General features: G+C 47.6%; 1 protein-coding gene across 4 annotated transcripts in view; it reads right to left on the bottom strand.

Moving 5' to 3' along the window:
* ALOX5AP (arachidonate 5-lipoxygenase activating protein) overlaps positions 1640–17435 on the bottom strand; it is a 66784-nt gene continuing 50988 nt past the window's right edge. For 3 of the 4 annotated variants that reach the window (XM_021065157.1, XM_013980423.2, XM_021065158.1), the window contains 3 exons: positions 12960–13030; positions 8795–8876; positions 1640–2115 (listed from right to left, as the gene is read on the bottom strand). In XM_021065157.1, the coding sequence (XP_020920816.1) occupies positions 1953–2115; positions 8795–8876; positions 12960–13030 (316 nt within the window). In that variant the 3' untranslated portion in view covers positions 1640–1952. 4 annotated transcript variants of the gene reach the window in all.

The raw sequence follows: 17435 nt of genomic DNA, 5'->3' as shown, positions 1-17435 counted from the left end.
TGAAGATACCAACCTAATTCTTGTGGGGTATGGATGCAAAATCAGCAAAATATTCTTAAAGAAACAAAAACGTTCTTTTTTTTTTTTTTTTTTTTGCTTTCTAGTACTGCACCTGCGGCATGTGGGGGTTCCCAGGAGCTATAGCTGAGGCCTACACCACAGCCACAGCAAGGCCAGATCTGAGCCCTGTCTGCAACCGACATCACAGCTTACAGCAAGGCCAGATCCTCAACCCACTGAGCAAAGCCAGGGATCGAACCTGCAATCTCATGGTTCCTAGTTGGATTCGTTTCTGCTGCGCCATGACAGGAACTCTGGAAACAAAACACTCTTAAGGAAGTCTATTTGTCCATACGAAGGATAGTTATTTGTTTTTGTTTGTGCATTTCCCCACAATTTATTAAAACCGTTAGAAAAACAATCTTATCTCATAACTCATGCCTACTGTCTCCTACCATATATCACTGTACAGGATATTTTCAGAGTTCTCAAATAGTTTGAGTCATTGGGTGCCTGCTATGTGCCAGTCTAGAAGCTTGGCACAGGAAAAGCAAAATAAACAGGACATTGGGGACATTCAAGAGCTGATGACTCAGTGGGGAAGGAAGGGTGACATACTCATAAACATCTTGACATTGTCATATGGATTTTCTGTGGTTGAGATGTGCTTAGGAGGCCATGGGATGTTGGGGGCAATGCTAGAAATGCTGGAGTCAGGAGGGGCTTCCTAGAAAAGGCAATCTTTCGTTGTGGCCTTTCTCTTTGTTTAATTGTATTTATTTGCTCATTCAAAAATTTCGGGCATTCCCGTTGTGGCTCAGCAGGTTAAGAACACGACTAGTATCCATGAGGATGTGAGTTCGATCCCTGGCCTCACTCAGTTGGCTGAGGATCCTGCGTGGCCAAAGCTTGGATTTGGCATTGCCAAGGCTGTGGTGTAGGCCAGCATAACTTCCACATGCTGCAGGTGTGGCCCTAAAGAAAGAAGAAAAGTGCTTAGCAATGAGGTCCTGCTCTATATATATCCAATCACTTGTGATGGAACACAATGGAAGGTAATATGAGAAAAAGAATAAATATATACATATGTATATAACTGGGTCACTTTGTTGTACAGCAGAAATTGACAGAACATTATAAATCAACTACAATAAAAATTTTTTAAAAATCAAATCATTCAAAGAAATATAAAGAAGAGAGTAAAATGTACCCAACATCTCTTCACCCAGAGATAATCACAATTGACCACTGATGACCTTTCCAGGCATGTGCATGTGTGCGTGTGCACGCATGCATGCATAAGGATACTTTTTTTTTTTTTTTTGTCTTTTCTAGGGCTGCACCTGCGGCATATGGAGGTTCCCAGGCTAGGGGTCAAATTGGAACTGTAGCGGCCGGCCTACGAAAAAACCACAGCAATGCCAGATTCGAGCCACACAGCTCATGGCAACACCGGATCCTTAACCCACTGATCGAGGCCAGGGATCAAACCCGCAACCTCACGGTTCCCAGTCGGATTCGTTAACCACTGAGCCACGACGGGAACTCCATGGATAACATATTTTTATTGTTAAGTCTGAGGAAAACAAACTAGTTATTCAACTGTAGCAATATACCCACAAAAACTCAACCACCAGCCTAGAACATGTCTGTGCATTTTATTTTAGGAAAACATAAATCTGGTCACAAAACATCTTCAGAAAGCAGGACAAGTCAAGAAACACACGGAAAGCATCTGAATAGCAAAGCCAGAGCCACTGCATGTGCAAGGGGCAGAGCTGCCATGCAGATATTCTCTTCCAGGAAAAGAAAGGTTAACTCAAGCTGCAGAGCCCAGAGGGTCACTGGATTTACAGCCGACTAAAGAGGAGCTGCATCTTTGAATGGGCTGAGTTATGACGGCTTCTGGATATTGATCAGCGGAGCCCACCCACCCGGAATTCAGCAGCCAGTTAGGGGATGAGAAGGAGAGGGGAGACGGTGGTGGTGATCGTCTTGATGTAGTTTTCAAAGTCACTTCCGAAAAAGAGGATGAGGAAGTAGTTGAATATCCCAGCAAGGGACATGAGGAACAGGAACAGGATGATGCGTTTCCCAAATATGTAGCCCGGCGTGCTGGAAAAGAAGGTGAGACAAAACTGTAGAAGCAGCACAAATGACGCCCATTTAACAAAAAATGTCACTTTGAGATACATGGGGTTTAAATTATAGCTCCTTTTACTCAAGAATGCTCCATTTACTTCATATGAAGGATGGAAGTGTCTTAGCTCCTATTAGTCATTGAATCTATGTCAAAGCCAAGCTAAAAGAGCCTCAAAACCCATCACGCTTAGGGCTCTGCTCTCCAGCTTCTCAAACACCCGCTGCTTGACGGCGTGAAGGTGGTGGGCTCTGCGGGTCATCAGAACTCACTAAGACCCCCTCCAGGAACGCCTGTAGTGCCATGCTGGCAACTGTGTATCACGGGGGCTTCAGGTGTCTCTCTGTGAGAAGGGATGGTGTACGTGAGCCAAGAAGGCTGGTGGCATCTAAGAGGTGCTTTGGCCTCTGAGGGCTTGGTCCAGTCTCCTGAGGCCGCCCGGGACTGATGTTCACACTAATGAGGTTGGCCCCAGCAACAAAGGCAGGTCCTTTCATTTTAAGTGAGTCGGGGGAGGGAGACGTTCAGTCCTTTTGTCTCCTTCTCTCAGAGGCTCTAAATCCTAAGCTGCTGAGACAGAGCAACAGAGGGGGTCAGGAGGCATCTCCCCAGTGACAGGCGACCACCTATGTGCACAGCGGCTGCCCTGGCTTCCTTCCTCCTCTGCAGCATCCTTCTGTGAAAGCTGCTGCTGGTCCATCTGTGCAGCTCTAGCAGGTTTGGAAAGTCCAGCCAAGCGGGTCACTAAGGCTGTTAGTGAAGACGATGGCAAGGGGACCCTTTGGCAATCAGGAGATCGGCTAGCTCAGCTAAACAGGTGCATTCATGCTGCTCGGCCCTTTCTTGCTATAATCAGAGAGCAGAATGTGGCATCCATCGGTTCAGTGTTAGAGATTTTATCTTGTTGAAAGGGACGCCAAAGGTTCATGATGCAACTCCTAATTTTCCGTGTCAAAACCATTCCGCAGCTGAATACCAAGCTCCTTGCTCCTCACAGGGTTGCATGGACCAGCAACACAGGAACCAACTGGAAATGCAGAAGCCCAGGTCCTTCCCCAGACCTACTGGATCAGGACCTGCATTTCAACAAGCTCCCTGTGTGACCCCCAGGCACAGGAAACATTGAGAGTCATGGCAGCTGACAGCATCCTGCTCTTCGGCCCACTGTGTTCCTCTCTGCCTGGTGTCCTGTTCACGGTTATGCTCATCAAGTGAGACATCCTATCTCTTCATTGGGGGATGGAAAGTGTGGTCCCAAAAGACAGCATTAGGGGCTGAATTGTGTCTCCCATTTAGGTGCCGAAGCCCTGAACTCCAGGACCTCAGAGTGGGACTGTATGGGGAAATACCATCTTCAAAGGGGCGAGTAAGGTAACATGAGGTCACCGGGGTGGACCCTTACTCAGTATAACTTGTGTTCTTATAAGAAGAGATGTGGACACAGACACGCACAAGGGAAGGCCACGCTGAGGACGTGGGGAAGGCAGCCATCCACAAGGCAGGGAGAGAGGCCTCCAAAGAAACCAACCCTGCCAGCACCTTGATCTTGGACTTTCAGCCTCCAGAACGGTGAGAAAATACATTTCTGTGGCACTTTGTGAGGGTGGCCCTCACAAATACAGAGAATTACCTGCTAGTGCTGGTAAGGAAGTGAAAAGAAGTCTATTTTTTAGCCAGAGAATAGAGGCTTCGGAGAAATTACATTGTTAAAAGTCAAATACTGGAGTGGCTCAGATTTATCACACGAATGAGGCCACCATATGCTCATTACAGAAACAAGAAAAAGTGATTTGTGAAGCTATTTCAGACCCTGCTCAAGATAAATCTCTGGCGAAGGATGGAACAGGAGTGCCTCCTGAGGAAACAGCAGAGTTTTGGATTTGGGCGGGATGTTTCTAAGGACTCAAGACACATTGCTCCCAAGGAGCTTTAACGATGGAGCATTAACTCTTCTGGGGCAAGAGCTCAGTACACACCCATCCAGGCAGGGGTCCCCGGCTCTGGCCCTGCATTCACTGTACTTTAAGTCTCTCGAGCTCAGAGATGGGCTGCAGCCCTGGGATGCGGGCACAATGTGAGGAAGTGAAGACCCCGCCCCAGACCCAGGTAAAGTTTCAGAAGACCTGCCAAGTGGCTGAGCCCAGAGGAACAGCAGGCACAACTAGTGTTCAAATAATCCAGACCTCTCTTTATTGTTTCTAAAAGTTGATACAGACTTCTCTCTACATGGGGCAAGGAAGGTCAGAGTTAAATTATTAAGCATCTGAAAGGGCCAGGGGTCTTATAGCTGTAACTTCATTTAATTCTCAGAAGCCCACTGTGAGGTTTATTTGTTTGTTTTTCTTTTTTTGATTTTTAGGGCCTCACAAGCAGCATATGGAAGTTCCCAGGCTAGGGGTTGAATTGGAGCTGTAGCTGCCGGCCCACACCACAGCCACAGCAATGCAGGATCCGAGCTGCGTCTGCAACCTACACCACAGCTCACAGCAACGTCGGATCCTTAACCCACTGAACAAGGCCAGGGATCCAACCCACATCTTTACGGATACTAGTTGGGTTCGTTACCACTGAGCCATGACAGGAACTCCCCTCTGTGAGGTATTATTATTAACCTGTTTTCCAGGTGGAGAAACTGAGAGCGGACAGGTTGAGTGATTTGCCTGAGGTCACAGAGCCAGGAAGAGGCACATGGGGACTCACGCCAGCCCTTCCTGCCACACCCACTTCCTGGGGCTCCTTCAGAGTCTGGAGACAGGGACTGGTTATTAGTTTTGAAACCACATGCCCCTCCACACATGGCAGAAAACTCACACAGAGCATGGAAGGTGAGTTATGCCAAACAATTCCTATCTTGGATGTGCCTAAAACTCCTAGGAGCTTCCGTGGTTCTAGCAAGCATTTCTGTGGTTTGGGAACGGGGATCCTGGGCACCCGGAGACTTGACTTCTGGCCCCACTCACTGTTACGCAGCCCTGGCCAAGCCTCTCACTCCCCCACCTCAAACAGAAACATGGGGAGAAAAGAAAACTTTACAGTCCCTGTGGCTTTGAAATTCTGTTCTTTTCAATAAAGAAATGTCACTTTAAATCCAGTAACTTCTAAAGGGAATAAAAAGAGTGAGATCCGTGACAGCAGCTAGCAGCTCCTTCCTTTACCGGCGTTGTCTCCAATAAATCATGTTCCCCATACATTTTTATCAAATGAATGAATCATTCTCAGAAGAGAAGCATGAGCAGTGACTTCCAAACTCCACGCATGTAAGTCACTTAAGACATCATTAAGGAGTTCCCGTCATGGCTCAGTGGTTAACAAAGCCAACTACTATCCATGAGGACTGGAGTTTGATCCCTGGCCTTGCTCAGCAGGTTAAGGATCCAGTGTTGCCGTAAGCTGTGGTGTAGGTCACAGATGTGGCTTGGATTCCAAGTTGGTGTGGCTGTGGTGTAGGCTGGTGGCTTCAGCTCCAACTGGACCCCTAGCCTGGGAACCTCCATATGCCATGGGTGCTGCCCTAAAAATATAAACATAAAAAATACATCATTATAATTCAGATTTCTGGGCCCTGGAAATCTGTGTTTTTAGTATGTGCCCCAGGTGATTCTGGTACAGTTGGTTGGTGGATTTCAGCTTAGAAACACCAGCCTTGACAGCCATATATATACTCACCCCCCCAGGGGGTCCAAAGAGTACAAGTTGTCCTCTATCTCTGATGAAGCAACATGTTTGGGGGGTCCAGAGATCTAGCAAATTGATGCTAAAGGGCGAAATGACTGTGAGGGGTCAGTTCTCTTGAAAATTGTGTCCACAGAGTTCCCATCATGGTTCAGTGGTTAACAAACCCAACTAGGAACCATGAGGTTGCAGGTTCCATCCCTGGCCTCACTCGGTGGGTTAAAGATCCAGCATTGCCATGAGCTGTGGTGTAGGTTGCAGACGCGGCTTGGATCTAGCATTGCTATGGCTGTGGTGTAGGCCAGCAGCCATAGCTCTGATTCTACCCCTAGCCTGGGAACCTCCATATGCCATGGGTGTGGCCCTAAAAAAGCAAAAAAAAAAAAAAAAAAAAAAAAAAAAGTGAAAATTGTGTCCATTATTGTTTCTGTAAGCTCAATATTTGGGTTTTGCACAGGGCCTCCTGATCCTAGGAGAGCCCTGGGTCTCCTGGAGAGTAAAGCTCAGCCATGCTTACTGTTATCCCTTCACCAACACCTGCCTGCTCAGAGCAGGTGGGCAGTAAAACGTCCTGAACGGCCGCTGAGTGAACAAGGGGGGCATGGGCAATGAGGAGAAGGGGGGCTCGGGTGACCTGATTTCATGGACCTCGAGCTGCCAATCTCTGCCTGTCTAGCACTGAGCTGAGAACTCGCAGTTGCAAAGAGGAATTTAGTGGGAGGTCCAACAGGGGACAGGGCACTGAGGGACAGGAAGACAGAGCATCCTAGATTCTAGGGAGGTGACAAAAGGCCAAGGGTCTAGTAACATCACGCGACTGCAACTGACCTTGGGCCCAGAGAGTAGCTCAGAATGAAAAAGGGAGATACTAAGATTCATGCTACACTATGGTGTCGTTAAAGATGCTGCCCATGACCTAATCAGGACAGGGAGAAGGGGTCAGGGTGGAGGATGAGGGCCTGAGAAAGAAGCATCCACAACAGAGGAGGGATTGGAAAGCAGTAGGTTCTAGAAGGCAGAACTGAACATGCCCTTGGCCTGACCAAAGAGGCCCTCAGGCTATATTTTGGTCTAGATTAGGATCAGACACTTCACCTAGGATACATCGTTTCTATTGATGACAACTGTCCGGAAATACTGTGAGGCCATGCTTGGTCTCAGCAGGCAAGAGCCCAGGATAGATTAGTAATGAATGCAGGAGTGGTGAGAAGGGTCCAGCCCACGGACAGTGGGCTCAGGGGCAGTGGGATTTTCTTCCCACCACCTAAGGGAGGAGACGGGTGGGGAGGATTTAAGAGCTTGGGCCATTTACATGTCATTGAGGTCCAGGGACACGTAGCAGTTTACTGTCTCTATCCTGTTGCTTATTTTTGACACCCCTTGTTCGTTCCCTGGTACTGGGGACCTTTGAAATGAGAAGAGCCTATGGGTAACAGCTGTATTCGTCATGCCCCGCAAGTTGTCTTGCGATTAAAGCAACATAAATATCTCAGGCAAATGGTGACAGATCAGAAGGAAACCAGTGATGGGGCAGAATTCCTGGAACTTTGGGGGCGGAAGCCAGCGCGGGAGAGCAGAGCCCTCATTTCCTTGAAGGACACTCTGCCCCCTTCAACACTTAACAACAGTAACCCTTGGGGGAAAGGCCGAATAGAGGGTTTCCAGGTAACAGAGAATAGAGAATATCATTAAGGACAGCGTTGATAAGGATAAGAGGTCACAGCATTGTAGATTTAGAGGATCAATTAAAACACTAGAGAGGAATCGGGGAGGGAGAGAAGAGTCTGGGGGAGTGCTGGGGGACAGTCACTCTCCTCTGCCCGAAGCCCACCACCCCAAAGCACTCAGCATTGCAGGCTCCCGGGTTCCGCTGACATAGCGCTTTCACCTGCCACCCTCCCGGGACGTCACTATCTTCGTCACCTCTGAAGGATGCTCTCTAAACAGAGAGCCCATTATCTACCAGAGAAAGCACTATTGTGAGAGACGGAGATGGAGGTGAAGCCAGACGTGGGAGAGAAATGGAGGGGGAGGCTGGGGTCAGTGGATGGGCAGCTACCTCCCAGAATATCTTCCTGCCCCCAAAGCCCAGCTGGGACATCAGGAATCCTGATCGCTAAGGAATGGGTGGCAGACGATGAGGTGAACATTTCTTCTGTAAAGTGCTAGCATTTATCTTACTAGAATCCAGACTTCCCCACCCAGGTCCGGCGAAAGTACAATCATCGCTTAGACGACATCTGTAAGCGATGCAGTATGACTCCACCTGCTTTCTGTGTTCATGGCCTGCTACTGCATCTTACTTTTTCAACACTCTTTCTGCCGGCCCCCGGATGATCTGTTGCTCAAGACAACCTATCACAAGGTGCAAGCCGTAGTTCTCACTTCTCCAGGCAAACAATGAAATGTTTCACTCACTGGGGGCCTTGAGAAGCCAGACATAGAATGTCATTCAAGCCACGGACACTGCAGGGTGGGAGGGAGGGTGTGGGGTTGCAAGCAATGCCTTAAAGCATCCTTTGTGATCCCACCACTATGAGGAAGGAATTTTTTAACGGGAAAACGAGTCACGAGCCCCAGCTATATTTCCGAACCAGCAAAGTTCAAGTAGGAAGGAAGGATGAGGGAGCCACCCGGCCTCTGCCCCCGCACCCCAAGTGGTCCGGCAGGGTCTTAAGCGGTAGGCAGACTATCGCGAATGATCACTTTTCCTGCTTGAAAAGCGTGACTCCCTCCAAGGTGTTTTGTTTTGTTTTGTTTTTAATGGCCACACCCATGGTATATGGAAGTTCCTGAGCCAGGGATCGAATCTGAGCCTCAGCTTCAACTTATGCCACCAATACGGCAACGCTAGCTCCTTAACCCACTGCACCAGGGCAGGGATCGAACCCTCATCACCACAGAGACAATGCCAGATACTTAACCCACTGCGCCACAGCAGGAACTCCTCCTCCGTGGCTCTTAAATAGTCCAGGGGCCTACCTCTGGGTCCTCTCTCCCAGATAGCCGACGAAGTACTTCTGTCTCACAAACAGGTACATCAGTCCAGCAAAGGCGGCAGGAACTAAAAGGAGAAAGGAACGCCCCTGTGTTAGTGTCGTCGATGCCAAAACACACTAAGTTAACCCAATATTGATGCAGTCACTATGCAACTAATGTTGGTCACAAAACCTAGCAAAGGCCTCAGGAGCCGAGAGTCGGAGCTGATGTGAAATTCAGCAAAGAGGCCGGGGCTAGAAGACAGCTGAGATCTTTTAGTCATATGTTACCTTGTGTTAGCATCTTGGTATAGTTTACAAAGTATTTTCATACCCATTACCTAATTTGAATCCCTTTCACATAACCAGTATCATCTTTTCTATTTCCAGATGTGGAAACCTGGGCTCCAGGGGCCAAGGGGTTTGTGTAAGACTGTCAGCTGGAAAGTGTGTGTGTTGGGGGGAGGAGCTGGACTTGACCCTAAGCCCCACTCTGAGGCTGAGGCTGGTTCTCTTCAAAGTACACCCCACACCTGTCAGCCTCCAGGAACTGCAATGCTCAACCTTTTCACAATTGCTACAGTTCAGGAAAGATCTCTAGGGAAAGAAATACCCTTTGCCTTCCAGCCCTGGGAGGAATATCCAGGAGCCAAACAACCCTCTAGAGTCCTGAATGCTTGCAACTGAGAGTTAGGAAACCAGCCCCACCAGGACGTGAGGATCTGGAGCTAAAGCTTATCTCATTCTACATCTGGACAAAGGGCTGACTGCACTTTCCTAACTAGCAGCAATTATTATGAGGGTGAACAAGAAGTATGGGTGTAAAAGCTCTTTGAAAACCCCCCAGTGTTATTCAAATACCAAATTAAGTGCACCAACCAAGCTCTTTTTATGTGTCAGGCTTTGCTCCAGGGATACTGGGAACTTGGGTCTCCCACTCTCCCAGATGCCTGGTAAAGAGGACATCACTGTCATTTGACAGACAAGGAAATCTGGACTCAAGGAAGTCTGTTTCCCCCAGAGTCATTCCCCAGATCAAAAGACATCTTTTGCTGGCCATGGTCTCCGTGCCTGGCATGGTGACTGGAGAGTACTGGCTTTCAAAACATACGTGTCAAGGAATTCCCCGTGGTGCAGTGGGTTAAGGATCCAGTTTTGTCACTGCATCGGCTCAGGCTGCTGCTGTGGCAAGGGTTGGATCCCTGGCCCAGGAACTTCCACATGCTGTAGATGCAGCCCCCACAACCAAAAAAAAGAAAGAAAGAAACAGAAAAGGTAGCTGTCTGTTGCCTGAGAAAACAAACCCATGTGTCAAATGAATGAATGAAGGTCAGTTGCGTGGGCCAAGAAGAAGAGATACAAGGATTCTAGGTCCCATTGTGATGATCATTATACAACTACAGATGTGATAAATTCATTGAATAATTTAAAAAAAAAAAAGGATTCTAGGTCTGTCTGATTTCAGAACTTTATCAGCACCATCTGTAGTAGCATTTATTGAGTTTCTATTATTAGGTTAGGAGTTCCTGCGGTGGCTCAGTGGTATCCATGAGGACACAGGTTCAATCCTTGGCCCCACTCAGTGGGTTAAGGATCCAGTATTGCCAGGAGCTGTGATGTAGGTTGCAGACACGGTGGGGATCCTGTGTTGCTGTGGCTGTGGTGTAGGCCGGCAGCTGCAGCTCCTATTTGACTTCTAGCCTGGGAGCCTCTATATGCCATGGGTGCAGCCCTAAAAAGATAAAAAATAATAATAATACAATATTATTAGATTAAACTGTATGAACGTGCCATTTTGTGGGCCCGGCACTGTCAGATACAGGCAGTTTTGTACAGGTCAAGCGCTATGTTAGGCCTTATCATTATGTCACTTGAACATCCTGGGAACATGATAATTCCTGTTTAACAAATGTGGACACAGGCTTAGGAAAGCTGAGCAACATCCCAGGGTCACAGCCCCAGCGTGAGTGTCCTCGCAAGAATCCTCCAGCCTGTGAGCACCAAGACCACGTTCATCTCACAGCTCCTTGCCTCCCAAAGGCTATTGTTCCAAGGCTGAGAAGAAAACAGAGACACAAAGAAACTGCTTGTAAGGTTTGTCTTCTTCTGTGAAAGTCACAAAATGGTCACAATTCACGATTTGCCTTGGACCAAGATGTTTGTGGTTGGTGCCTTCCCGGTGGCTCTGCTCTAACTTACCGGCCCATCTTCTTTCATGGGAGCAGAATCGAACATGGACTAATAAAAATCACAGTGCAAAGTGGCTGAACTCACTGCCCTTCTGCGGAATTGGTGGCTGCCTCTGTGTGCCCTGGGCTGCCTGGACCTCCAGGAGAGGTGCCGTGGGTTCAAACCCAGGCTCTAAAATTCTTAGGTTTTGAGCAAGTTCCCTTGGAGTCTGTGCTCCTGCTCTGTTAAATGATGGGTTTGGGCAGGAATGATCTCTGGGGTTCCTTTCACTGAAAAAACTCTACAATCTACCATATTCATAAGAAATGTTGATTATCAAATCGACACGTTTGTCTCCTGACAAAGCCAACATTTGTTTTGGTGGGAAATGCCTATTTCCAGGCCCTAAAACCTCTCAACCTCCCCTTTGTAGTTATCTAACTAGAACAACTCCAGATTCATCCATAGCAAGTACTGTCTAAGACAAAAAAAGGAATCACAACTCCAACTATACGTGTACTTCGACTTGATTTTTCAAGCGATGTCAGACATGTTTCTTATTCAGCTGAGGACAGAAAGTGGAAAACGGTGAGCTTACTGACAGCCTTACGGCGCCCAGGCAGCGGTTCCCTGTGCTTTGAACTGGTTTTTGCTACCACCCCCTCCTCTTCTCCATCACTGCACCTTACCCTCTTCCTTCGAGGCTCGTCTCACCCTTAGCAATAATTGGTCCATTCACTTATTTCCTATGATCCATCTCGCCAAGTGCTGTGTGCTTCAACCACCATCTCTGTTTTACTCATCACTGTGGATCCCAGGACAGGGTACGCAGTAGGTGTTCAATGTATATTTTTGTGGAAATGAAAAAAGTAAGAGGATACTTGTGAAAAACCCAGGATTTAGCCTGAAAGACCTGGGCTCCCATCCTGGCTCTATTATTCACCAGGTGAGCAACCCTGAGCAGGTTACTTTATCTCCCTGAATCAAAGTGTCCTGGTGGCCTAGTGGTGAATGATTTGGGGTTGTCACTGCTGTGGAGTGGGTTTGATCCCTGGCTTAGGGAACATCTGTGTGCCTCGCATGGCTAAAAAAAAGGTAACAGAGTGAAATAATATCCACTTTATCTACTTTATAAAATGGATGAAGACAATGAAGATGAAATCATTTATCAGAGAACACCAGTGGGACTTTCTCATGCACTGATGGGCCTGGGAGCTGGCCAGGTCATGCCAAACCTTCACCAGAGACAGTGCCAATCTCCAAAGGGGACCAAAATTATGTCTTGGGGTTCCATTTATTTTTTTTTTTTTAAAGGCTGCAGCTGCAGCACATGGAAGTTCCCAGGCTAGGAGTCAAATTGGAGCTGCAGCTGCCGGTCTATACCACAGCTACAATGCTGGATCCAAGCTGCATCTTCGACCTACACTGTAGCTTTTGGTAAGGCCAGATCCTTAACCCACTGAGGAAGGCCAGGGATAGAACACAAATCCTCATGGACAATATGTTTGGTTCTTAACCCGCTGAACAACAATGCCAACTCCTGGTTTTAAATTAACTCTGGGAGTCAACTTGCTGCAGTCAAGACTGTGGGTTACTGATAATCCAGGCCCACAGAGGACCGCCACGCTGAAGCCTATTAGCAGGACAGCCAATGACAGCCGTCCCCGAACAGACCCCTTGGGCGCTCTCATTTATAATGCCCTTGCATCTGAGCTAACACTGCTTAAGGATTCTGAGTCACATTCAGCCTTAAACCACCCTTGTCAGCGCCGCCACTCTTCACCAGTCACCGGGGAGTCAGCATTAGCGACGCATTACCGCCCGCTCTGCGAGGGAGCAGCGCAGGTAGAAACACAATCTCCGGAGGGATCTCGCCCCTCCAGGGCTTCACGGATTGGAGCTGGAGATCAGGCAAAGTCTTTTCAACAAGAACCTGCACTTGAACTTCCTCGCAAGGCACGTTTCAGAGAAAAAACACACAAAGGAGGAGCCTGGGTTACCTTGGCTACAGAAGAGACCTGCGCTCCAGAGCACCACGAGGAAGGTGGGGTATGCATCGACACAGTTCTGGCTGTGGAAATAAATAAACAACGGGAGAAATCAGGAGATGTGCTACTGCAGTGCAATCTGAAAATTACCTGAAATGCTTAATTAAAAATCACAGTCGTGGAGTTCATATTGTGGCTCAGCAATAACGAACCCGACTAGTATCCATGAGGATTAGGGTTCGATCCCTGGCCTTGCTCGGTGGGTCAGGGATCTGGCATTGCCATGAGCTGCAGTACAGGTGCGGCTCAGATCTGCCGTTGCTGTGGCTGTGGCGTAGGCCGGCAGGTGCAGCTCAGATTCGCTTAGCCTGGGAACTTCCATATGCCAGCGGCCCTAAAAATAATAATAATGATAATAATCACCATTGCACATGGGCTCAAACCCTATTTATAATTCCACTGACATCTACTGAAAAGACGGGGCAGCGAGCACGTCAGAAACAGAGAGTGGTATAAAGTGAACACCTGTTTACTCCCTTCCTCAGTGAAGTAGATCAGAGACACGGTTTCCTGATGGATTCACCATGGCAGGGTTATTGCTCCAGGCTATGCCAATGCACTTCTTGGAATTGAAAAGTGAGCAATGTAGCTGGCAGGGCGGGATGGTGGTCAGGGTGGGGGTGTCAGGGAAGAGGGACCTGACTCGGGAAACCTTCAAGTCAGACACACAAGTCAGCTCAGACCATCAGGCCAGGCTGAGGAAGGAAGGGAGAGTTTCAAGCATTCAGGCACCTGGGTTGATTCAGAAAAGCTGGTGCTCAGAAATCTTGCTGCTGGAGCAATGGCCTTGTGCAGGGCCCAGTCTCCACCCCCGTGGAGGTCTTCCACTCTCCGCCAGGCACCATGCTGGGGTCTCACACCCTCCATCTCCTTTAAACTGCTCGAGTTTCCCATGGCTTTGGGGGCGGGGCGGGGGGGACGACAAGGAGCCATAACCCAAGAAAAATTTATTATTTGGAGGTCAGAAGTCCAAGATCACTCTCCTTGGGCCAAAAGGAAGAAATGAAGGAAGACACCAAGGTGTCAGCCTGGCTGCATTCCTTCTGGAGATGCACTGCGTCTGTTTCCTTGCCTGCTCCAGCTTCCAGAGATCACCCTGGACAGTGGCCCCCTCCAACCTCAGAGCCAGCAGGGGCCGATCACGTCTTTGGGACACCAGCTCTTCTGCTTCCTTCTTCCACATGTGAATGACCCTTGTGATTGCAGCCAGATAGACCAGGATAGTCTTTATCTTTAGGTTGACTAGTTAGCAACCTCGAGCACCACCCTCCCCCACAATGTAACCAAGCCTATCCACCTGTTCCCAGGATTAGAATGAACATCTTTGGGGGTGTTATTCTGCCTAGACAATTAGTCTCATGTTGCAGATGAGAAACTGAATCTTCAAGAAGTTGAATCACCTGCCCAGGGTCACCTGGCTACAAAGTAGCCAAGTCAAGATTCACACCCTGGTCAGTTCAACTCCAAAAACAGGTCTGTAATCTCTTTGATTCCATATGACTCAGAAATATCATGGGTTCAATTCCAGACCACCGCCATAAAACAAATACCACAGTAAGGCAAGTCACAGGAACGTCTTGCTTTCCTAGTGTGTATAAAAGTGGATGTTGATAGAGATCCCCCTGTGGTGCAGCAGGATTGACAGCATCTCTGCAGAACCAGGATGCAGGTTCAATCCCTGGCCTGGAACGGCGGGTTAAAGGATCCAGCATTGCTCCAGCTGCAGTGTAGGTCGCAACTGCGGCTCGGACCTGACCCGTGGCGGGGGAACTTCCACATGCTGTGGGACAGCCAAAAAAGAAAAAAAAAAAGAAGTTGATGTTTATGGTATACCATAATCCAGTAAGTGTGTGAGGTTATTGTGCCTAAAAAACAAAGTACATATCTTAATTTTAAAATATTATACGGCTAAAAAATGCTAACCATCATCTGACAGTGCAGAGTGGCCAGAAACCTTTGATTTGTAAAAAACTCAGTATCTGCAAAGCACAATAAAACGAGGTTTGCCTGTACTCAAACTGCCTGTGAGAGTCCTCTTGAGACGTTTACAGCCTAGATTGGGTGAATCAATACCCACATCCATGGAAAAACCACACAATGAGATACAAGCGGGAGGGGCAAGGCAAAAGAGTGGACAGGGCACGTAATGAGGATCTGGCCCCCGCCGGACATTAACCAGCAGTTTGTCACTGGCAACGCAACCTCTCTGGACTAGTTTCCTTACCTGTAACACTAAGAGACTAAAAATTCATAACTCTGAGATTCACTTAAGCTCTGAGAGTAGATGGTCTAATGTGCTAGTTCTCAAGGTGTGGTCCCTGGAAACTTGTTAACAATGGGGACCTACAGGATGTAAAACTGGGGGTAGGGGAAACCAGTGTTTTAATAAGCCCTCCAGCTGATTCTGATGCCTGCTCAAGTTTTGGCAATTAGCCTGCTCTGGTCTAAGGCAATTCAAACTATAGAGGGAAAAGCAAAGATGCAAATTTTGAAACATATTTGGCCTTTTATCCAAATTCCTTGCTTGGATCCTTCTTGATCTGGTTCAAGCAGAGAGGGTCTCACAATTCAGTTGGTACCACTGAGAACCCTGGGATGACCAGCCCTTGGTCCTTTTACCAGAGAGTCAATGAATGTAAAAGGTAAGAACCCAGCATATCCTGTCCTGGGTAGACACAGGAGAGACAGCAGAGCTGCTGGCCTGGCTCGGTGCTCTGGGGGCCCAGGAGCTCCACTTCTATGGGCACAGTAAGAACTCCAAAGGACAGGAGCTTCGAACCAGTCCACCATCTGGGCTGGAGCACTCAGTGAATAAACAGGTTCCAAAACGAAAACTGTTGTAGCCACTAAGCAGGAGCATCACACCTATTCTTATAAATCATTAGAGACTCAAAACTACAGCCTCAGGACTTTGAGAACACGATCCATTTCCAAGTTCAAGAAAAGCAGAGAGAAAAATTCCTTTTTATTAAGTTGAATAATGTTCCATATCTGATGGCCCTAACGCCTGATGCGCTAACAGTTTGAAAATCTATTAATACCAAAGCTCTCCCCTGCTTCCTCTCATTCCCACACTTCCGCTTTTGTTTGTTTTGATGTAGTGATTTTGTCTGGGCTATGCAAAATTTTTAAAAATTCTTTATGGTCCCAGGGTTGTGCTCAGAGAGAGAACTGTCTGGTGATTTGACACTGGATCGGTCAGTCAATAATTCCTGCTTATTATCTCAAGTCACCACGGTCCCCGGTAAAACATGGTTTGCCTGGAATTGAGTGAAACTCCCCTGACTCTAAGAAAATAGGCTCGTCTCTCCATTTCCAGAATATGCCCAGAGTCCTAACCCTCACTCTGGCTCAAGCTAGCCCCTCTCCTTAGCCAGGGCCTCCACCCAAAGCTCCATGCACACATGCCCCTCCTTGACAGAGGGCTGCTGCTGGGCTGAACTCCAGGAGCTGTGGCCGGTGATGCAGCTGCCTCTTGGGGCCTAGAGGATGCTCATGTGGTCAAAGAGCCTGGGTCCAATGTGGCGTCTGCCACTTTTCGACTGTGTGATTGTGGGTACACTTCCTGGCCTCAGAGTCTCAATTTCCTCATCTAGTAGAGGTGAATGGAGACGTGGTAATTACACCCTGGGCTGTTGTGAGAATAAAACAAGCCAAGCAGTACCTGGCTTGTAGTAACCATTCAATAAACAGTGGCTATTATTCCTCTTACCTCTTCCTTCTCAGAATCCCCAATGGAAATACCTTTCCTACTGACAAACCATTATTATTCCAAATATTCTTCTTGCCATTTTTTTCTGCAAGACAAAACTGACAAACCCATTTTGTCCATCATTTCTTGAGGCCTAACTATGAGCTACTCAGCAGATCCCCCAACAATTCACTGTGCTGTGTTAAGTTGGATGCACTGCACAGTCCGTGCTTTTATGGTGAAAAGGACTCATTCAGGGTTTTCCCATTCACTTTTCTCCACCTTTGGGAATGAGATATAGAAACACTTCATGTTTTGCTAGTTAATTGGGGTTCATTTAAAATAAGTAAATATAGGAGGGATAAATTAGGAGTTTTGGATTAAAATATACACACTACTATAGGAGTTTCTACTGAGGCACAGTGGGTTAAGGTTCCAGCACGTGTGGTGTAGGTCACAGCTGCAGCTTGGATTTGATCCCTGGCCTGGGAACTTACATATGCCGTGGGTGCAGCCAAAAAAAGAAAAAATATACGCTATATATAAAAACAAATAACCAACAAGGACCTTCTGTATGGCACAGGGAACTCTACTCAATATCTTTTAATAATCTATATGGGAAAAGAATCTGAAAAATAGTACAGATGGATAGATAGATATATGTATAACTGAATCACTTTACTGTACACCTGAAACTAACACAACGTTGTAAATCAACCATATTTCAATAAAAATTA

This window comes from Sus scrofa, chromosome 11 (genome assembly GCF_000003025.6).
Source record: "Sus scrofa isolate TJ Tabasco breed Duroc chromosome 11, Sscrofa11.1, whole genome shotgun sequence".
In the NCBI taxonomy this organism is placed as follows: Eukaryota; Metazoa; Chordata; class Mammalia; order Artiodactyla; family Suidae; genus Sus; species Sus scrofa.
This window is presented reverse-complemented; position numbering and strand designations above follow the sequence as displayed.